This window comes from Papio anubis, chromosome 1, assembly GCF_008728515.1.
Source record: "Papio anubis isolate 15944 chromosome 1, Panubis1.0, whole genome shotgun sequence".
NCBI classification, from domain to species: Eukaryota; Metazoa; Chordata; class Mammalia; order Primates; family Cercopithecidae; genus Papio; species Papio anubis.
Window position 1 is genome coordinate 33,765,272 of NC_044976.1, and position 23,228 is coordinate 33,788,499.

At 52.9% G+C, this 23,228-nt stretch overlaps 1 protein-coding gene across 1 annotated transcript in view; it reads left to right on the top strand.

Annotated features, from left to right (window-relative positions):
• Positions 1 to 23,228, top strand: part of TFAP2E (transcription factor AP-2 epsilon) — a 30,717-nt gene that overhangs the window by 3,560 nt on the left and 3,929 nt on the right. The window contains exons 2-6 of the mRNA XM_021935530.2: positions 5,182 to 5,686; positions 6,218 to 6,269; positions 19,043 to 19,265; positions 20,620 to 20,738; positions 21,317 to 21,458. Of these exons, the coding sequence (XP_021791222.2) occupies positions 5,182 to 5,686; positions 6,218 to 6,269; positions 19,043 to 19,265; positions 20,620 to 20,738; positions 21,317 to 21,458 (1,041 nt within the window). The remainder of the gene's footprint in view (positions 1 to 5,181; positions 5,687 to 6,217; positions 6,270 to 19,042; positions 19,266 to 20,619; positions 20,739 to 21,316; positions 21,459 to 23,228) is intronic.

The window sequence follows — 23,228 nt, forward strand, 5'->3', positions numbered from 1 at the left end:
TGCAGCTGTGAGATCTAACCACGAGGTGGCGCCTTGGCATCTCCTCGTGCCAGATTTCCCCAACCTGCAAACACTCAGCCCGGCCTGGAGCAGGAGGTGATCAAAGGCTGGGAGGATGAGGGTGACTGTGTCAACAATAAAGGAGGCAGATCGGAGTTTTTTCTTAACATAAAATCCAAATGCAAGCTCACTTTTTGAAAAGAGAGGGAGCCTTGGAGAAGAGCAGTATGCCAAGTGTGAAAAATGGGAGTCCACGTATGTTTGAGCATGCAACCCTATATGTCAATATGTGTCCCATGTTCCTATGTGTGCTTGTCAATAGGTGCCCTCTGCCCCATGTGTACTTGTGTTTCCCATGAATGTGTGCAAGTTGTGTGCCCCATGTTCCCCAGGCTGTCTGCATGTGTACCCCACTGCACCCCAGGCCTCCACGTGTGCATGTGTCCCAGGGAGCAGACAACCAGAAATCTCCACCTCCATGCCTCAGAGAGTGAGGAGTCCTTTGGTGCTGAAAGAAGTAGTTCCCAGAGTCTGAAATCATGGGACTGTGACGTTTTAGGGAGCCTCAAAGCAGCAGCAAACCATGGAGAACATCCCTCTCCCCAGTAGCCATAATCAAAATCACTCATTTATCAGATGATCTCTTCAGATTATACCCGGGCCCTATGTGTAGCTACCCAGGATCGTGTTCACATAGAGCCTTCCTAAAGGATCCCTTAATAGGCCAATGAATTCATAACATCATCCATTGATTTGTTTATCATTTACAGTATTTAATAAGCATTAATTGATTACCTGCCATGCACCAAGCATAGCGCTAGATACATTTTCTGTTTCTCCTTTAATCCTGTGAAGCAGTTCCTGAAAGAGGAAAAGAAAGTCACAACTGCAGAGTCTGGAATGCTCATTAGAATGTTTGAACTCTTTTTTTTCCCTGAAGATGGGTCATGGGGAGCCCTAGGAAAGTTTTCAGTAGGGAGGTAACATGGTCCAGTCACTCTTGTTGCTGAATGGAGTTGGAAACGGATCAGAAGAGATACAAATAAAGTCAGGAGATCAGTTAGAGAGTTATTGCAATGGCCTAGATAGTGGTTCTCAAACTTCAGTGTGCCTCTGCGTCACCTTAAGGACTTATTAATAACACAGGTTGCTGGGCTCCACCCCCAGAGTTACTGACTCAGAAGGTCATGAGTGGGATCCAAGAACTGGGACTTCTAGCAAGCTCCCAGATACTGTTGGTGATGCTGGTCCAGGAACCACACTTTGGCTGTGTTGCCCAGGCTGGTCTCAAACTCCTGGGCTCAAGGGATCACACTTTGAGAGCCACTGGTCTACGAGTAAGAGTAAGGTAGCATAAGGTGCTGAGACAGGGGTGCATTGTGCCCTTTGGGATACCTGCCTCAATTCTCCACTACATATCTTCCGTGAGTGGATGTCTAAGGGTTAGAAATGGCAACACTCCATAAGGATTAGCTTGTGGGGATTAAGGAAAGGTCCTAGGCTTTTCTGGGATGACTAGCAAGTTTTGAACTTGAAGGAGGGTGGTGTCATTTATGAAACTACAGAGCAAAGGAGGAGAAGCAGGTTGGGGTTGGTGGTGGGGATGGTGGAGGAGATGTTGAGTTCATTGTTGGACTTGGAAAATTTCAGATGGCTGCAATCTGCAATGAGATGTCTGGAGAAAATATACAGCTGGCAACTGTGTCTATGGGTCTGGATCCCTCACTAGTGATCCAGGCCAGAGATAACACAGTTGGGAGATAACAGCAGACAGGTAGTTATTAAAGACTTGGGCCGGGCATGGTGGCTCATGCCTGTAATCCCAGCACTTAGGGAGGCTGAGGCGGGCAATCACTTGAGGTCAGCAGTTCGAGACCAGCCTGGCCAACACGGTGAAACCCTGTCTCTACTAAAAATACAAAAATTAGCCGGGCATGGTGGTGGGCCCCTGTAATCCCAGTTACTCAGGAAACTGAGGCATGAGAATTGCTCGAACCCGGGAGGTGGAGGTTGCAGTGAGCCAAGAGTGCACCACTGCACTCCAGCCCAGGCAACAGAGTAAGACTCTGTATTAAAAAAAAAAAAAAAGGACTTGAGAGGGGATGAGCTCACTCATGAAGAGCACAGATAGGAAGAAAAAGCAGAAGCTTCTCCGCTGTGAGAAAGAGTTACTGACCTAAAGCATGTAGGTGAAAGAGAAACAGAAAAGAAGACAGAAATGGTCAGAGGAGGAGAATGAGGCAAGAAGGGGCTATCAAAGCTGTAGGAAGTAGATTGGGGAAACTCAGGGAAGCCACAGACAGGCAGCACATCCCGTCACTCTGGCCTTCCCAAGCTTCTGGTGAGAGCAGGGGCATCCCTGCAGCTGGACACAGGCATCATCTCCTTTGCTGCTCCTAGACTTCTCCCAAAGGAGTCAGTCCACCAACTTCTATTCACGCACTGACACCTGTCCTGGAGCTTGACTTCTGATGCCATGTGGCTGGGGCTGAGAGAGGGAGGAAGAGGGTGTTGCCACAGACTCCCTCATATATAGATACACACACTCCTGATCTCTGACCCATCTTGGGCAGGAAAGTTGCAGAGCTTCCCAATTCTGCTTCATCCACCACCCTCGCTGGTGGTTCCAGACTTCGGAAAGTTCTTAATGATGAATTCTTGGCTTCTAGCCTCCTTCTTTCCCCACCGCTCCCCAGGCTGAGATCATCCAGCCCTGAGCTCTGCACCTGCCATGCGCCTTCTGGGATACCCACTTAGAACCATATATTCTAGGCCGGGCGCAGTGGCTCACGCCTGTAATCCCAGCACTTTGGGAGGCCGAGGCGGGTGGATCACCTGAGGTCGGGAGTTCGAGACTCCCGAACATGGAGAAACCCCGTCTCTACTAAAAATACAAAATTAGCTGGGCGTGGTGGCGCATGCCTATAATCCCAGCTACTAGGGAGGCTGAGGCAGGAGAATTGCTTGAGCCTGGGAGGCAGAGGTTGTGGTGAGCCGAGATCGTGCCATTGCACTCCGGCCTGGGCAACAAGAGTGAAACTCCGCCTAAAAAAAAAAAAAAAAAAAAAAAAAAGAACCATACATTCCATGAGTTAATGGTGTCACTATCATCGCTTCTTCTATATCAATAATTTTACCTTAATCTTCTCATTTACTACTTCACAAAAAAGGACCTTAAAAAAACTAGTCTTCTCTGCCTTCCCCTGCTTTTTTATTGGTGTTGTCAAAGTTGCAGAAACTGAGATCACAGAGGAAACGGGATGTAGCAAGGATCACACAGTCAGCCAGAGTCGGGACTAAATCCAAGCCCCTGAGTCTGAGGCAGTAGAGAATAGTGATTCTGAGCAGAGAGGGGCCAAGGCCAGGTTACCCCAGCTCTGCCACTTAGCTGCTTGACCTTGGGCAAGCCATTTAACCTCTCCATACCTCACCCCTCCCCTGAAAATGGGGATGATACGGGTATCTCTTTCCTAGAGCTGCTGTGAGTGTTAAATAACCCGATATTCGTGAAGCACTTTGCGCAGAGGCTGGCACATTCTGTACTAAGTCTGCTGTGATGATTTCTACTTTGCCCTGGTCTGCACGTCTTCTTGCTTTCAGAAACATCTTCCTTCTGCTTCTTAATTCCCGTTCTCCTTAGCATGCCTCTCATTTGTCCATCTTTAATCCCTGTCTCTGCTTCTCAGGAGGGGAGGTTGGGTTTGGGGAGAAAGAAAGAGTGAGTGACTATAAAGACTGGAACTTGCTTGACAGCCAGGGACTGCCTGCCATGGTAACACACAAACATGTAGCCTGTGCATGTTAGTGTAACAATCACATGGCATCCATGCTAGTCAGTTACACACAGTCACTCAACAGTCTCTGGGTATCTCATGCCCACACTCAATCAGCCCAGGTCGCCTGGGGCTTCACAAATATCTTGGCCCCTGGTCAGGTGGAGCTCATACCCAAATCCATCCCAGGTAAGTCTCTCTCTGTCTGGCCAGCTTGTGTCTCCAGCTCCCTCAGAGCCTGGTGTGGCCTTGGAAGTTTTCAGCCCAGGAAGCCTGAGTGAAGTGGGCGCCTTCGGGGAATTTTGATCCAGAACCATTCAGGAGAGACTGTGATGGTAGACCCCCTACACACACACACACTGGCACACCTGTGCGCATGAGCAGATAGGCTTGAGTCTGCAGCTCACAAACTTATTCCACGTTCCTGATTGCCCACCTCATCCAAAGTCTCTTGAGGTGCTTAGAGAAAGGATTGATACCTATTTTACCGAGGAAGCTGAGGTCAGCGAAGAATAGTGCTTTGCTTAAAGGCAAGGATGCGATAGAGCCGAACAAATGTAGGGCCCTTGCGTCCCAGCCTCGAATCTTTCTTTCACTGCAGCTGCGAGCTGCGAGCCCAGAAGGCGGCTCAGATCAACGTGGGCTGAATTCACGCCCCCCACTCACCCTACCCGATCCCGCCAAAGCCATTGCCTCCCCTTTGGCGGCCACTGGGGAAAAGGGAGAGAACTGCCATAGCTTGTCCCTTTAATGCGCGCCCCCGGAGGCCCGGCGCGCCCCCGCCACTATAACTGGAGTGCATGGAGCAGGCTACGCTCAGAGGAGGAAGGGCGGGCGCTGGGCACCCGTTGACCGACTTTTCCAAGTGCGATCAGTGCCCGTCCGTCCTGCCTCCATGGACCCGCACCGGAACGGCCACCGCTGAGGACCCCACGCACACTAGAATCCCGGCTGGGTCGCACCTGGCTACCGCACCGTGACCCCCGCCGGCTGTGCGGGCTCCGCGCGCCTCCGCCCGCAGCGCTTGCCGTCGGGCTAGGGCTCCGCTGCCGCCACGCCTCGCGCCCCGCACTCACCACCCCATGCTGGTGCACACCTACTCTGCCATGGTGAGTAGTCTCGGGCCTGGGACATACTCGGCCGGGGGATGGGGCGCCTGAGTGCTGGACTTTCCAACCCTCCTGCCCGGCGCCAACGAAATCTCAGAGGGAGGGGGCCGTAGGGACTCCGTCAGCTGAGAACGCTATGCGCAAGTGACCGCTGTCCCCAGCCTGAGGCTCCTGCGCTCGCGGGTGGCTGGGAAATAAACCTCCGGCCCTAGGAAGCGGGAGGGACGGCGGCTGGACCCTCCCAAGCTGAGGAGGAGCCTTCCGGGCTGGGGTCCTTTCAGCTGCCAGTGGATCACCTAACGCACACCTCTTCTTCCTCAGGAGCGTCCCGACGCGCTGGGCGCAGCGGCCGGCGGGGCCCGCCTGTCGTCTCTGCCCCAGGCGGCCTACGGGCCGGCGCCCCCGCTCTGCCACACGCCAGCCGCCGCAGCTGCCGCCGACTTCCAGCCGCCCTACTTCCCGCCGCCCTACCCGCAGCCACCGCTGCCCTACAGTCAGGCGCCCGACGCCGCCGCAGCCTTTCCCCACCTGGCAGGGGACCCGTATGGCGGCCTGGCGCCCCTGGCGCAGCCGCAGCCTCCTCAGGCCGCTTGGGCAGCGCCCCGCGCAGCCGCCCGCGCCCACGAGGAGCCACCCGGCTTGCTGGCACCGCCTGCCCGCGCCCTGGGCCTTGACCCGCGCCGTGACTACGCCGCCGCTGTGCCCCGGCTCCTGCACAGCCTGGTCGACGGCGCGCACGGCCTGGCAGACGCGCCGCTCGGCCTTCCGGGGCTGGCGGCGGCCCCCGGTCTGGAGGACCTGCAGGTGAGACCTGAGGGGTCCGGGATTGGTTGGGACTGGCCGCGGTGGTTTACTACCATGGCTGGAGGCAGAAGGTGACAAATGCAGGAACCCAACTTTTCTCCCAGCTCACCACATCTCACTGGTGCTCCGAGGATGCGTCCCACCTCCTGCGTTAGACATTGCCTGGCCATCAAGGCTGTCTGGCACTGAGTCCGCCAGCAGTGCCTGGGTGGCAGCAACCCTCAGCAGGGACCGAATCACTTTTCTCCCCGCTGGGCCGTTGAGCCACGTATGGCATCCGTGGGGCAGCCTGCACCTGGGGCGAAGAGAGACATAGTAGTTCAAAATTTCCTTTTTGCATTGCACGGTGAGATGCCCAGGGCTCCAGCTCGGTGCTTGGACATGGCGATTCCTGGGCCTGCCCGTCGCCGCCCCAAGCGAAGGTGGTGCGCGTTGCGGGGAGAAGACAGGGACCTGGGGTGGCAGGGGCTTGGGAAGCCATGGGCGCCTAGGGCTTTATGCGCCCTCACCGCCACCCTCTGCTATTTGCAGGCGACGGATGAGCTGGGAATGAGCCTTCTAGACCAGTCCGTGATCAAGAAAGGTAAGGAATGGTGTGTATCTGTCAGGGCAGAGCCGGGCGAGATGGTGCAGGCCCTGGGTGCATAGATCCATTTTCTTCACCGGCCGTGCCTCCTATGTGTCGCCAGGCTGGGTGTCCACCAGGCAGTCTTCCCGGCCCAGCCAGCGGTTAGGCAGAGGTGCGGGCTTGGTGAGTTTGCCCAGCACCCTGCGGCCTGGGGTGGGCCTGAGCCGGTCAGCCTTCACTGGGCTGCAGCACTGGGAGCCTGGCCTCTCCCCGCGGAGGGGGAGGGCACTCTTGTGGATCTGGAGTTGATTTGCAGAACAAGTTAAACCACTTCCCTGTTTCCCTAAAAGGTGGGAATGGAAGTGCTGTTCCCACGGAGCTGGGGAAATGATTTTCACTTTACAGAGCCTTAGCATTTCGGAGCCTGGCAGGCACTTCCTTCCCCTTCCTTCCCCTTCCTTCCCCTTCCTTCCCCTTCCTTCCCGGCAGGGCCTTGGAGGCCTCTGGGGGAATTTTCTTTCTGTGGGAGTCTCTTGCAGCATTTAGACTTAGGGGAGCTGGTGTGTGAATACTGTGTGTTAGGGTGTATGCACCTGAGTCAGGGCCTACCTGCTCCTGGGTGTCTGTGTCTATGTGAGTTCAGGGTCCCCTGCGTGTCCGAAATGTTCCCTTCATGGGTGTCCTAGTATTTCTTGGAGTGTGTGTCTGTTTCTGCGAATGTGTTTGTGAGGTGTGTCTCTGTGTGCTGGTGTGCATTTCTCTGCATGTGGGGGTCTCAATGTGTACAGTATCTCTGTTGTGTCCTGCACTTTGTTCTTTGGTAATCTGAGGATTTCCAAGCATGCGAGGGCCCTCTCTGTGTATATACAGGAGTATTTGTGTGACTCCTGGCATTAGTAAAATCCAGGGACCTTTTCTGGCCTGAGGACCAAGTTCTGGCCATGCCAGGGGAAGGTGAGAGACAAAAAGAGAGGGACAGCCAGAAAGGAGCAGAGACTCAGAGGGACCCAGGCATTGGGCAGCAGCCTCCTTACCTTTGGGGCAGGTGCGGGAAAGAATTCAGAGATGCACATGAGCCTGCGGTGCCCCAGGCAGGCACTGCTCCCAAAGGATTTGGCTCGAGTTGTTTTTCAAACGAGTGAATTCAAGCCTGGGCTCTATTTGCCCTCCACTTGTTCTCAGGGGAGGCCAGGGTGGAAGTGGTGGTGGCAGGGCTGGGCCTGGACTTCCAGGAGCTGGGGCTGAGTTACCAGGAGCTGGGGTTGGCTGGATGGCCTGGAGTGTGTAGGGGGGAAGATGAGGCAACAGGGCAGGAAGTTGGGGGGTGGTGGAATTGGGGCTGTGTCCTGTGTCTCTTGGAACTGGGGGCTTGCGAAAGACACTAGGAGGCGGGCTGCAGCGCCCCTCTGCTGGTGGGGCTTGGTTGGCTTACTGGACAGCGCCTTTCTTGACCCCTGAAGAAAGAGATCCGTCTGCAGTGGGCAAAAGCCTGCCTGGACTTCCTGGCCACCAGAAATATGAGCATGGTGGTGGTCCCCAGTTCCCTACGCACGCTTGGGCTCAAGAGACTGGGAGTCTAGGTTCACTGACTCCCTGAGAAAGGCTAAGACCCTGCATTTTAGAAAGGGGCTTGGGGATCTCTGCCCTGCGCAAGGGTAGAAGGATCAGCTGGTGCTCTGAGCACTTTAACCCGGAACCCGGTCCAAAGCCGAGACAGGAGACTGGATGTGAGGCCTTCCCAGGGCCAGTTTCTCTCAAACAAGACTCCTAGATCCTGGGGGTGCGCCAAAATCCTCCAAAGCAGTGCAAAGAACACAAGGAGAGTCCGAACATCCCGGGTGCGGCGCGCTGGCTCCCTGGAGCCGGGCCGAGCGGGGCCGCGCCGACTAGCGTGCCCAACCGCGGGACCCCAGCGCCAGCGGGACCCCAGCGCCAGCGGGACCCCAGCGCCAGCGGGAGTGGGGCAGAGTGGAGCGAGTGGAGCGCCGGCGACCTGAGCGGAGACTGCGCCCTGGACGCCTCAGCCTAGACGTCGAGTTACAGCCCGCGGCGCTGCAGCAAAGGGGAAGGGGCAGCAACCGGGCACAGCTGGATCCGGAGGTCGTGACCCAGGGGGAAGCGTGGGCGGGCGACCTAGGGCAGGCGGCGAGGCCCGTGGGCTCCTTGCTCCCTGGAGCCGCCCCTCCCCACACCCGCCCTCGGCGCCCCCGGCAGTTTTCACCTTGGCCCTCCGCGGTCACTGCGGGACTCGGAGTCGCCGCCAGCCCCGTGGGGAGTGAATTAGCGCCCTCCTTCGTCCTCTGCCCTTCCGACAGCACGCGGAACCCCTGTCCTGTCCCACAGACCTTCGGCGTCCGCCGAGTGCGGTACTGGAGCCTGCCCCGCCAGGGCCCTGGAATCAGAGAAAGTCGCTCTTTGGCCACCAGAAGCGTCGGATCCCTGCAGTGCCCTCAGCCTGGGCGGGAGGGGCGGCTGTGTCGCTGAAGGTTGGGGTACTTGGTGCTAAAGGGAGGCAGCTGCAGCCTCAGCCCCACCCCAGAAGCGGCCTTCACATACCCGCAGTGGGGGTTCTCGGGCTTCGACTTGGCCAGTGCCGCCGGGAGCACGCAGGGCCCAGACCTGGGTTGCAAAAGCTTCGCTGACTGCAGGCGAGTGTCCGGGAGGGGCGGCCGGGCGAAGCCCCGGCTTCTTACCACACACTTCCGGGTCGCCCGCCAGTTGCACCCGCGATATTGGGCAGGAGATGGCGGGACTGAGGCTGACCCTAGGCAAATAAGGGAGCTCTCCGTTTCCTGCCCACATTTGTCACCTCCAGTTTTGCAACTTATCCCAGAGACACAGAAAGCAAGCAGGACTGGTGGGGAGACGGAACTTAACAATATTTTCCAGCCGAGAAGGGCAGTGAGCAGGGGCTGTACGGGCCGCGGAAAGAGCTCAGAGGAGGCGCGGTGAGTGCCCGAGGTTGGGTGAGCGCCTAGATGAGAGATAGTTGAACCGGGCTCAGGAGGTGCTTAGTGGGTGTTTGTTGAATGAACGAGCAATGGGTTTTGAAGTCTGAGTGCACTGAAAGAGGGGGTGTGTAAAAAGGGCTACTTTCATCACACAGGACACTGCATGTGCAAATGCCCTCCCTGTGGAAAAGCCAGACAGGTTAAAAAGGTTACAAACAAATTAGCCGGGCAAGGTGGTGCACGCCTATGGTCCCAGCTATTCGGGAGGCTGAGCCAGGAGAATCGCTTGAACCCGGGAGGCGGAGATTGCAGTGAGCCAAGATCGCGTCACTGCACTCCAGCCTGGCCACAGAGCGAGATTCTGTCTCCAAAAAAAAAAAAAAAAAAAGTTACAAACCGTGTGTGGGTTTCAGGCTATACAATCAGAGCTGGAGGGGAGTGGTCAAGGATGAGAACTGAGACGGATCCCTCATTCCCTCTGCAGGAGAGTGAGTGGTTACCTACTTGAGGATGGGGAATCCCGCTCCTCAGGCTCAGCTGTCCAATCTCAGGGGATCTCTAGGACAGGAGCTGATGTAAACAGTAGCCCTCTTCCCTGCTGTCTTTGGCCCTGGAGAAGGAGGAGGAAGCTGGGGAGGGTCTCCACCTCCCAGAGAATCTCTAAGCAGCCAGGACATGGGTGAGATGAGTGAGATACTGACCTCTGGGACAGAATTTGAGAGGGTGCCAAAAAACTCAGTAATCAAGATAAATAGGCCAGGCACCCTGGCTCACACCTGTAATCCCAGTACTTTCGGAGGCTGGATCACTTGAGGTCAAGAGTTCGAGACCAGCCTAGCCAACATGGTGAAACCCCATCTCTACTAAAAATACAAAAATTAGCTGGGTAGGGTGGCAGGCACCTGTAATCCCAGCTACTCCGGAGGCTGAGGCAGGAGAATTGCTTGACCCAGGAGGCAGAGGTTGCAGTGAGCCGAGATCATGCCTGCCTCCAGCTGAGGCAGCAGAGTGAGACTATCTCAAAAAAAAAAAAAAAAAAAAAAAAAAGGCTGGGCAGCATGGTGGCTCACACCCTGCTGTAATCCCAGCACTTTGGGAGGCTGAGGTGGGTGGATTACCTGGGAGTCTGGGATTCCAGGAATAGCCCTGGCCAAATGGGTAAAAGAGCCAAATCTGTGCTGAAATACTAAAAATTAGCTGAGTGGAGTTGGCAGGCACCTGTAATCCCAGTTACTCCAGGCTGGGGAGCAGAAGGCCAAGCGGGCAAGGTGGAGGTTGCAGTGAGCCAAGATCACGCCATTGCACTCCAGCCTGGACAACAAGAGCGAAACTCTGTCTCAAAAAAATATGTATGTATTTATTTATTTTTTTTGAGACACAGTTTTACTTTCTCGCCCAGGTTGGGGTGGAGCACCACGATCTCGGCTCACTGCAACCTCTGCCTCCCAGATTCTTGTACCTCAGCCTCCCAAATAGCTGAGATTACAGGTACCCGCCACCATGCCCAGCTAATTTTTTTATTTTTAGTAGAGGTGGGGTTTCACCATATTGGCCAGGTTGGTCTCGAACTCCTGACCTCAAGTGACCTGCTCACTTCAGCCTCCCAAAGTGCTGGGATTATAGGCATGAGCCACCACGCTTGGCTTTTTAAATGAAAATAGTGTAAAACTCCATGATAAACAAAATATCAAAAATTTACAGAATCTGAACTTGCACTTCCACAACCCTTTCTCACTTGCCTCCCAGGCTACTCTCTGCCCCAGAAAGCAACTTTAAAAATGTGCAGATAGAGTTTGGACTTTACCTGAAAACGGTGGGAGCTATGGACAATCTTGGAGCACGGGAGTGAAGGATAGAAATTATATTTAAAAGAAACCCTGGGCCGGGCCCAGTGGCTTACGCCTGTAATCCCAGCACTTTGGGAGGCCGAGGCAGGTGGATCACCTGAGGTCAGGAGTTTGAGACCAGCCTGACCAACATGGTGAAATCCCGTCTCTACTAAAAATACAAAAATTAGCTGGGCATGGTGGTGCACACACACCTGTAGTCCCAGCTACTCAGGAGGCTGAGACAGGAAAATCGCTTGAACCCAGGAGGCAGAGGTTGCAGTGAGCCAAGATCGCGCCATTGCACTCCAGCCTGTGCGACAAGAGGAAAACTCCGTCTTAAAAAAAAAGAAAGAAACCCTCTGGCAGTTGATGAGAAGGAAACGTAGTCAGCAGGTCCCAGCAGGGGAGATGAGGAAACTCTAGGGAGGACATTTGCACATGTCGTGCCCCAGTGTAGGCTGGGGAGCAGGTCACTTCCCCTCCCATCTACCTTCCTCTTGCTCCAACCCCTTCAAGCTTTGGACCAGTGGTACCCTAAGTGTAGTGTAAGCAACCACATGCATCAGGACCCCCAGGAGATGCTTGTTAAAAATGCAAATTTCTTGGGCACCACCCCACATTGATTGCATGAGAACCCTGGAAGTGTGGCCCTGGAGCTTGCATTTTTTAACTGATTTATTGAGGTAAAATTTACATACCTAAAATTTACACATTGTAAGAATTTAATTTGATGATTTTTAGTAAATGTAGAGTTGTGTAACCATTACCACAATTCATTTTGAAGCATTTCTGTCATTCCCAGAAGTTCCCATTTGTAGCTAATCCCCATTCTCACCCCAAGCCTTAGGCCACTACTGATCTGCTTTCTGTCCGTAAATTTGCATATTCTGGACATGTTCTATAAATAGAATATATAAATATGCAGACTTTTGCATCAAGCTCCTTTTGCTTAGCATAATGTTTTTGAGGCTCGCCCCAAACATTATACTAAGTAAAAGAAGCAGCAATAAAAAGAAACAAACTATTATCAGCAGCTTGTTTCTTTTTCTTGCTGCGTAGTATGCCATTGTATGGGTGTAACATATTTTGTTTATCCGTTGGTCAGTTGACAGGTACTTGGGCTGTTTCCACTTTTTAGCTGTCTTGAATAATGTTGCTGTGAACATTCACATACATGCCTTAGTGTAGACATATATTTTTAGTGCTTTTGAGTAAATTCCTGGGAGTGGAATTGCTGGATTATATGGTCGGTTTAGGTTTAATTTTTAAGAAACTGTCAAGCTGTTTTCTAAAGTGGCTGTATTATTTTGCATTCTCACCAGCAATGTGTGAGGGTTCCACTTTTCCACATCCTACACTCAGAATTGTCTTTTTTTTTTTTTTTTTTTTGAGACGGAGTTTCACTGCCCAGGCTGGAGTGCAATGATGCGATCTCAGCTCACCGCAACCTCCGCCTCCTGAGTTCAAGTGATTCTCCTGCCTCAGCCTCCCGAGTAGCTGGGATTAAAGGCATGCTTCACCACGCCCGGCTAATTTTGTATTTTTAGTAGAGAGGGGGTTTCTCCATGCTGGTCAGGCTGGTCCTGAACTCCTGACCTCAGGTGACCCACCCACCTTGGCCTCCCAAAATGCTGGGATTACAGGCATGAACCACCGCGCCTGGCCTTTTTTGTTTATTTATTGTTTTGAGACCGAGTGTCGCTCTGTCACCCAGGCTGGAGTGCAGTGGCACAATCTTGGCTCACTGCAACTTCTGCCTCATGGGTTCAAGTGATTCTCCTGCCTCAGTCTCCCCAGCAGCTAGGATTACAGGCACGCACCACCACATCCGGCTAATTTTTGTATTTTTAGTAGAGACGGGGTTTCACCATGTTGGCCAGGCTGGCTGGTCTCGAACTCCTGACCTCATGCTCCATCCACCTCGGCCTCCCAAAGTGCTGGGATTACAGGCATGAACCACTGTGCCTGGCCCCTGTCTTTTTTATTATAACCATCAAGTAGTATCTCAGTATAGTTTTAATTTGCATTTTCCTAATGACTAATAATGTTAAGAACTTTTTCATGTACTTATTAACCATTCATCTCTCATTTTTAGTGAAATGTCTATTTACATATTTGGACCATTTTCTATTTAGGTTGCTATCTTATTGTTGAGTTATAAGAGTTCTTTATATAATATATTCTGAATACAGTCCTTTATCAGATAGATGATTTGAAAATATTTTCTTTCAGTTTGTGGCTTATCTTTTTCTTCTCTATTTTTAAATTTTTAATTTTGTTTTACATTTTTAAAAATTATCTTTTTTTTTTGTATTTTTCCCATAGAAACAGGGTTTCACCATGTTAGCCAAGCTGCTCAAAACTCCCGACCTCAGGTGATTGCCCGCCTCGGCCTCCCAAAGTGCTGGGATTCCAGGTGTCAGACACCATGCCCGGCCTATCATTTTCTTTTTTGTTTGTTTGTTTTTGTTTTTGTTTTTGTTTTTTTGAGACGGAGTCTCGCTCTGTCGCCCAGGTGGAGGGCAGTGGCGCGATCTCAGCTCATTGCAACCTCCGCCTCCCAGGTTCAAGCGATTCTCCTGCCTCAGCCTCCCGAGTAGCTGGGACTACAGGTTCACGCTACCACCATGCCCATGCTATTTTCTTAATACTATCTTTTGAGGTGCAAAGACGGGGTATCACCATGTTGAAGTCCAGGATTGATCATCGATCTTCATGACCTCGTGATCCACCCTCCTCGGTCGGCCTCCCAAAGTGCTGGGATTAGAGGCGTGAGCCACCACGCCGGGCCCCATCATTTTCTTTTATGGGCCTTGCTTTTGGTGTTGTATCTAGGAACTCTTTGCCCAACCTGAGGTCGCGAAGATTTTTCTCCTAAGTTTTCTGTTGTTGTTGTTGTTTGTATTTTTAGTAGAGATGGGGTTTTGCCATGTTAGCCAGACTGGTCTCAAACTCCTGACCTCAAATGATCTGCCCGCCTTGCCTCCCAAAGTGCTGGGATTATAGGTGTGAGCCACGACACCTGGCCTCCTACGTTTTTTCTAGAAAAAACTTGCAATTTTAACAAGCCTTCTGGGAGAGTCTGTTGCACACTTCCCTAGGTTCTGAAGTCAGACCATATCTACCACCTGTGGACAGAGTGCCTTGTCTGACAGGTTGAATAACGGAGCTCTTGTGTCTGCAGGAATGTGTGTGTGTGTCTGTGTGTGTGTGTGAATGGCTTCTGCATCTGTGACCAGCAGGACACCATTAGATCACTTCAGCTTCAGGAGTCACCACAGGGAATCCTGTCCTGTGCGTGTCGGAGACAAACTTTAGTGTCTCCGCTTTGCCTTCTGTGCTAGTTTAATTCCTGCCTCCATCACTGCCCCTTCCCTGACCCATCTGCTTCCCTAACTGTGGATTCCATTCCTCTTGCCACTTAAAAGGGAAGAGGCTCTGAGAAAAAAAGGGACAGGTAGGGGAAGCAGCAAGGTCTGTCACTCATATACACAAACACATGAGCAATGTCATGTCTGCCCTTATATCTAGCAGCACCTATGTTTGCATAAATCTGGCATCAACAGGAGAAAGCACTTGCAAATATCCATATGCAGGCTACCACATCCCTCCACACTCCAGCTCATCCTCATTGCTGTATTTATCACAAGGGCATACAGTTTTTGTATAGTCACCCTTTTTTATTTTTATTTTTTTGAGATGGAGTTTCACTCTGTCATCCAGACTGGAGTGCAGTGGCGCAATCATAGCTCACTGCTGTCTCAAACCGCACCCAATCATTCTGTGGCCTCAGCCTCCCGAGCAGCTGGGACTATGGGCACATGCCACCCTTCCTGGCTAACTTAAAAAATAATTTTTTTGTAGAGATGAGGTCTCACTATGTTGCCCAGGCTTGTCTCGAACTTCTGGGCTCAAGTGAGCCTCCTTCCTCAGTTTCCCAAAGTGTTGGGATTACAGGTGTGAGTTACCATGCTCAGCCAGCCGAGGCCCTAGGTTTTAATAGAAGTTGGATGGAGAAGGCTGCTCATCCTGTTTCTCCGACCCCTACTTCTGGTGAGGGGTGATGGGAGGGAAGACAGTTACTTTGCCCTTCTTTTTATTTTTAATTTATCAATTTGTAAGTTTTTGGTTTTGTTTTTGTTTTTGAGACAGGGTTTCACTGTGTCACCCAGGCTGGTGTGGTCAGCTCACTGCAACCTCTGCCTCTTGGGCTCAAGCAATCCTCCTACCTCAGCCTCCACAGTAGTTGGGACTGCAGGTGTGTGCAACCATGCCTGGCTAATTTTTGTATTTTTTGTAGAGACAAGGTCTTACTGTATTACCCAGGCTGGTCTCAAACTCCTGGGCTCGAGCAAACCTCAGCCTCCCAAAGTGCTGGGACTACAGGTGTGAGCCACTGTGCCTGGCCCAATTTGTAGTTTTATTTGTTTAAAGTCAAGCTCGAGGTATAATTTTTTAATACATGCAGTATAGTTCAGTTTGGGTTCCCAGGGCCCTTGCATCATTAGTTTATTTCACATTCACTCATGACCACCTGTGCCAAGACCCTGCCCTGTACACACTCATACTTGGTAGGGAAGACAGCCGTGGAAACAGACCAGGAAGATTCAATGCGGTAAGGCCAGGGATGGGGGTGAGAGGGAGCTGGGGGGCAGGAGAGGGATGCTCTGCACAGGGGATGATGCCTAAACTCAGTAGAGTGGAGAAGGGCCCCTGAGAACCAAAGAAGCACTGTGGGGCTCAAAGAGCTCACAGCCTGGGAGTCACCACATCCCAGGAGGCACTTCACACTTGTTCCATTTGGCCTGTGCTGGGTTTTTAAATCTTTGAATCATTGCCAATGCTTAAAAATCCGGAGAGTTCACATAAAAATCCAGAATCCTAGTTTCAAAAACCAGCAAAACAAAACAAAAACACAAACAAACCAGGAGCTCTGTGTCCTACTTGGCAGGACTTCGCATAAGGTGCCCCTCCAGCCTGCCAACCTCCCCCACAGCCCACTTACTATGTTACCTGTTGAGCCCCTCCTCCCTTGAAGCCTGGAGCTGTGCTGTCCACCAAGGTGGCCCTAGCTACGTGTAGCTCTTGAGCACCCAAAATGTGACTAGTCTGAATTGAGATATGCTTAAGCATAAAATGTCCATTGAATTTTGAAAACTAATTTCAAACAATGTAAAATATCTCACTAATAATTTAAAAAATATTGATTACATGTTGAAATGATTCTATTTTTTATGTACTGGGATAAACAAAATATACTAAAATGTTACATATTATTTACTATTATATTGATTAAAACTAACCTCACATGTTTCTTTTTACTGTTTAAAAATGTGGGCCAGTCCTGGTGGCTCACCCCTTTAATTCCAGCACTTTGGGAGGCCAAGGCAGGCGGGCGGATAGCTTGAGTCTAGGAGTTCAAGACCAATCTGGGCGACATGGTGAAACCCCATCTCTATGAAACCCACAAAAATTACCCAGGCATGGTGGCATGCACCTGTAGTCCCAGCAACTTGGAAGGTTAAGGTGGGAGGATCGCTTGAGTCTGGGAGGTGGTGGTTGCAGTGAACTGTGATTGTACCACTGTACTCCAGCCTGGGCAACAGAGCAAGACCCTGTCTCAAAAAAAAAAAAAAAAAAAAAAAGGTGCACACTAGGAAATGTAAATGTATACATGTGGCTCACATTATATTTCCCTTGGTCGCTTGGGTCTAGAGCCCAACAGACAAATGGGGACTCAGCAAGAGGGGCAGGCAGAGCCAGAACACAAGGCAGGGTGAAGGAGGCCATTGTAACATGATGGTTAAAGCTGTAAACTTTGGAGTCAGTGCTGAGAGTTCAGGGTTCATTTCTGCTCCTTACTTGCTGTCCCACTTTAACGTCTTTGAACTTTCAGCATGTGGCCCTCATTGACAGGTGACATTTTGTCCAGCTCTGGAGCTGGGATTTGAGTCTCAGGGAACTGACCGGGCTCTAATGAGTTTTAGGATGAGTTTTCAGCTGCAGAATGATGCATCCAGACGGAAAGATCCCTCTGGACTGGAGCAGGGAGACCAGAGCAAGGTCTGTGGAGAAATTCACATGGGAAGTGAACTTGTGTCTGTGAGCATGCAGAGGAGTGGCCACATCCAAGGCATATAAAGAAATGAAAGTCATAGGATGGGCAGGGGTGGGAGAAAAAAAAAGAAAGCTGTAGGATCTAGTGATGTATGGGATGTAGTGATGGACGGGATGTAGTGATGGACGGGATGTGGTGATGGATGGGATGTGGTGATGGAAGGGATATAGTGATGGATGAGATGTAGTGATGTATGGGATGTAGTGATGGACAGGATGTAGTGATGGACGGGATGTGGTGATGGATGGGATGTAGTGACGGATGGGATGATGTGGTTGGGGAGAGGGTTGCAGAGGGTATCACAGAGGTTTCTGGCTGGGCTGCTGGGTGGGGGTGGGGAGGTTTATCCAGAGAGGGAGAGACAAGACGTTCTGCCAGGCTTGGGATCAGGCTAGCCTTTCCTACTTTTGTATTCCTCAGGCCTGGCACCATTCTTGGCATGCAAGTGCTCAGCCAATATTGCCAAGAGGCTGGAAGGCTAAGAGCACCGCCTTTGAGACTGCAGTCTTGGGTTTGCTACTGGTTCTCCGTCTACCAGCTGTGTGATCTCAGGCATATTACTTCACCTCTCTGGACATCAGTCTCCTCATCTGTAAAATGGGAATAGTGATAAGGGTAGCCCCTTGTGGGTTGTTCCAAGGACTGAGTGGGTTTATTTATGGGACCTCACAGCAGTGAGTGCTCAGTAGCTGTTAGTCCCAGATTCCACACTCGAGCCTGATGCACACATGAGGCCTTGTCTACCAAGGCTCTCACCTCCTTAAAGGAAGAGAAGGCCAAAAGATTCTGCTAAAGAAGCAAGTGCTTCAATATTCTCCCTTCCCCCGAGGCTAAGCAAGAGGATGGAGGTTAGACTGCAGGAAGAACTTCCTTTCTCTTATAGCCAATAATGTCTAAGTGAATTTTAGAAAATCAACTTCTGGCCAGGCGTGGTGGCTCATGCCTGTAATCCCAGCACTTAGGGAGGCCAAGGTAGGTGGATCACGAGGTCAGGAGTTTGAGACCAGCCTGGCCAATATGGTGAAACCCCATCACTACTAAAAATACAGAAATTAGCCAGGCGTGGTGACGGGCACCTATAGTCCCAGCTACTCAGGAGGCTGAGGCAGAAGAATCGCTTGAACCTGGGAGGCGGAGGTTGCAGCAGCGAGCTGAGATTACACCACTGCACTCCAGCCTGGTGCCAGCTAGACTCCATCTCAAAAAAAAAGAAAAAGAAAGACAAAAACTAACTTCTCAAATTCCCTTCTCTGGTCTTCAGACAATTAGCAGATAATTAGGGAGTGTTTGGGGAGGGGGTATAGGGCCTATCTCCTGGTCTCCTTTAGCATTCACAGAGTGACTTGGCAGGAAGAGAGGGCCAGGGCTGAAGGCATTAATAGCGCAATAACTTCCCTGGCCCAGGGATGTGGAGCCCACAGTCTCCAGGCCCCTCATTGATGCAGGGGTGGGGTGGGAGGGTGGGGAGGAAAGACGTGGGAATCACGGGTGGGAAGAGAGAATCTGGGGACTCCCTGTGATTGCCCAGCCCTGGCCTGGCCCTGCTCCAGGGCCCCAGGGGTCCTGCCTCCAGCTTACACTCATATCCTTACATCCAAGTCCCTCTCTGATGGCATCTGCTAAAACACCAAGATTCTACTGGAGCTGTTTGAGTTTAAGATAGGACCAGCTTGGTTCAGTGAGGGGGGACACAGATTTAAGAACCAGACAGCTCGGAGTTCAGTCTCCGAGTTCACATCCATCAGTTGAGGGAACTTGGACGAGTCACTTTCATCTCACCGTGCCTCCGTTTCTCCCTTCATAAAGCAAGGATACCAGACCCTCCCTCGAGTGGGGCTGTGTGCGATGGTCGCTGGCTCAGTGTTTCCCTCTCCCTGCTCTTCTCCACAGTGCCCATCCCCTCCAAAGCTAGCAGCCTCTCAGCCCTCTCCTTGGCCAAAGACAGCCTGGTGGGCGGCATCACGAATCCTGGTGAGGTCTTCTGCTCTGTGCCCGGCCGGCTTTCACTGCTCAGCTCAACGTCCAAGTACAAGGTGACGGTAGGGGAGGTGCAGCGGCGACTCTCACCTCCTGAGTGCCTCAACGCCTCCCTCCTGGGGGGTGTCCTCCGCAGGTAGGAAGGCCAGCCCTCGATTCCCCACCTGGCTGGATCCCTGGCCTCTTCAGGCCTTCTCAGGGCATCAGAGAGGCGGCCAGTCTCACCTAGCCCCCCTGCCTCAGTCTCCCTGGGAGGGGAGGCCCTGGGGACTCTGGATTGTGCATGCTATGGGGGCCGGCCCAGGTCCTTGGTGGCCGCCACGTGTCTGTGGGTCTGGGGTGGGGAAGTGGGCAGAGAAAGAAGCCTGGGCACAGAGAAGGGATGGAGAACTCATCCACACTGGTCAGGACAAGACTGGGTCTGGGGAAGAGAGAGGGCCATCCTCAACCCCCTTCCAGGAAGTGAACCCCAGGACCCAAGGCCCATTCTGCGCGGCAGCATAGGCCCTGTGTGTTTTGGGGTGTGGGGCATGGTAGTCCATGGTTCGTCTTCCTAGACCTGTGTCTCCTTCTCTCTGTGCATGTCCTTGTGCCTGGGAAGGGTATTTCTGCTTCAGGGCCGTGAGCTTGGATGAGTCTGAGGATGGTGTGGACGTGTGTGTGTGTGCATGTGTCTATAGTAGCGGATGGCCAGGAGCATGTTTCCATGAGTGTGAGTATCCTGTGTTTCTTCTAGTGGGATGTGTGGCCTAGAGTGTGTCCTGCTGTGTGTGTGTGTGTGTGTGTGTGTGTGTGTGTATGATTGCCTGTGCATCTGGAGCTAGTCACATGGATATTTGGCCATCTGGTGTGTGGGAGTGGCATTTGTGCAGTCATAGGGGATATCTCCTTACTCGTAGCATCTTGGCGGATCTCTGTGAGTCCCTGAGTGTCTGTACATGTGTTCCTGGGACCCTGACTTGGTGTGATCCTGTGTCTCTGTGTCCCTAGGTGTCTGAGTCTGTGTCTCTGCATATGTCTGTCTCTACTGGTTCTACGTGTCTCTCTTCTTTCACGTGTGTGTGTGTGTGTGAGTCCCCAGGTGGCTGTGTGTGTACCTGTGTCTCCCCATGTGTCTCTCTTTCTGTATGTCACTGCGCGTCTCTACATATAGGTCTGTGTATCCCCGGGTAGCTGTGTGCGGCCATCTGGTGTGCTAAAGATCCCAGGATGCCCCACCCTGGCTGCCCCTGCTGTTGAGAGGACTAGAGTGAACTGAAGGGCTCCTGGAGCTGGGTGCTGGCCCCCCGCCTCTGTCTTGGCTGCAAAACCATGGGAGATTAGGAAGAGGTTGCGCCCTTGCTGAAAGAGACCCCAGAGCATCCCCAGGACCAGACCCAAACCTCAACAGGGGCTGGTGGAGGCAACAAGGCCCTTTGGCGGTCACTTGGCCTCCACGCGTTTCTCTTGTCTTCATAGTTGTACGTCTGTCTCTCTCTGTGCATGTCAAGGGCCAAGTCCAAAAATGGGGGCCGGTGTTTGCGGGAACGGTTAGAGAAGATTGGACTCAACCTGCCAGCTGGCCGTCGCAAGGCTGCCAACGTGACGCTGCTGACTTCGCTAGTGGAAGGTGAGTGAGGCCTGAAGGTGGGCATGGGAGTGGCTGCGAGGGCAAGTGAGTTGTCTGGTGTGACTGTCTCTAATGCAGGAGGGTGTGTTGAGTGGTGAGTGTATCCGTGTAAGTGTTGCAGTATCTGTGTGCATGCTCTCTGTCATGTGGAAGGCTTGTTTGTGATTTCTGTGTGTAGTCTTTGTACATGTGTGCATGCATGTGCAATGGAGACCTTGCAGTGTGCGTGTATGTGTGCATGGGTGTGGGTGTGTGGGTGTGAGTGTGTCAGTGGGGAGTAGCCAGTGTTTGGATGTGGTAAAGTGATGAAGGGGGTCACAGCCCCCTCCCCTGGAGGTTGGTGCCTCTGGAATACATGGTGGGCCCAGCTCCCATCTCTGAGCTCAGAGCCCAACCCTAATGGCCCCAAGGGAGGGCAATGGACTCGGGGCTGGAGCCGGGCTGGGAAGGAAAGTCAGAGGGGGCATCTACAGAGGCAGGATGGAGCAGGATCCTCCTGGCCAAGGGGTCAGAGGTTCAAAGCTGTGTTCCAGGCGCAGAGGTACACCTGGCAGTAGTGACAGCTCCCCTCCCCCCAGGAGAGGCCGTGCACCTGGCCCGAGACTTCGGTTACGTCTGTGAGACGGAGTTCCCAGCTAAGGCAGCCGCCGAGTACCTGTGCCGACAGCATGCTGACCCGGGGGAGCTGCACAGCCGCAAGAGCATGCTGCTGGCCGCCAAGTGAGTGAGGGCACCACGCACAGGCACATGTGGCTGCCATGCACAGACAGACATGTATGGGCACAATGGACACCACTGTGTACACGGGCAGTGGGCACACACACGTATGTGCATGCCACTGTGTACATCAGCAGTGAGCACACACATACATGCGTGCCCCTGTGCACATGAGCACTGAGCACACACACGCACCTGCGCCGCCATGCACACGAGCAGTGAGCACACACACACGCACCTGCGCCAGCACACGGTGCAGTGAGCCATCGCATCATGTTACCGCCAGCACACAGCACCGAGACACACGCATCTGGCGCCGCCAGTACACGAATAATCGGAGCACACACACACACCTGCGCGCCGCCGTCACGGTGCAGTGAGCATTAATACACGCATTCCGCGCCGCCGCTGTGCACACGGCAGCAGGACACACGCGACTCGCGCGCGCCAGCACACGAAGCACTGAGCACACATTAATGCCATTCCGCGCCGCCACAGCACACGGCACTGAGCACACACACGCATTCTCGCGCCGCTGTGTACACGGAAAGCAGAAGCACACACACGCATCTTCGTGCCGCCAAAAATAATGAAGCACTGGAGCATACACGCATTTCCGCGCTGCCGCTGTAATTTTGGCAGTGAGCATTAATACCTGCTGGCTGCTGTGTACATGAGGCAAGGAGTTACACACACGACCCGTACGGGCCAGGTACCGGCGGCGCGAGCAATAATAACGCCACTTCGCGCCGCCGCCAGGTACACACGAGCAGTGAGAGCACACATACATCGCACTCCGGCGTACGGCCAGGTACATGAGCAGTGATAATAATACATGCACCTGCGCCACCGTGTACATGAGCAGCAGCCACACGCACCGCGCGCCGCCAGTACATGAGCAGGAGCACACGCATTCCGCGCGTCGGCCAGGCATGAGCAGTGAGCACACACATGCACCCGCGCTACCGGGCCAGGTACATGAGCAGTGAGCACAGGCATTCATGCGCTGTGTACATGAGAGCACTGAGCACACACACACGCATCTTTGCGCCGGGCCGCTGTTTACATGAGCACTGAGCACACACATGCACATGCGGCCCATGTGGCACCACACATGGGCACCTAGGCTCCCTGCTTAGGCTATCCTGGGCACATGTGTGCGCATGCCACATGGGCACACTTGGGCGCCACATATGGGTAATATTTGTGCATCATGGTTATCATACTCAGGCATACATGAACACTCCTCACAAGCTCCTGGAGCACACATGGACACTACATGTGAACATATCTGGGTTCCATGCATCAAGAACAGTGGTGTCACATACTGGCTCACACAGGCTCACACATGGGTCCTACACCCACATACACTCCCAGGACACCACCAGCCCCAGTCCCCATCGCAGGTGTGAGGCTCCCTCTTCTAGCCTTGCCCATCAACCCTCTGCTCCAGTGATGTCCATCAGGCCACCAAGTCACGCCTGACTGCTCTGCAAGTCCCTTTGTGCCTCCCTCACCACCGTTCACATGCTGCCTCCTCTACTAAGGTCTTCATCTCACTCCCAGACCTTCACCCTAGCGTCTCCCTGGTCCCAACCTCCCTGCACGTGTATCTGCTCCCCCGCACAAGCATCTTCAACGGTTCCCGCTGCATTGATTTTCAAACTAGGTCTGCGAGGGCACCTCAGGGCCTGTTTAACAAACTAGCATTCCATTAAGATTTAGTTTTGTTTTTGTTTTTGTTTTTGTTTTGAGACGGGGTCTCGCTCTGTC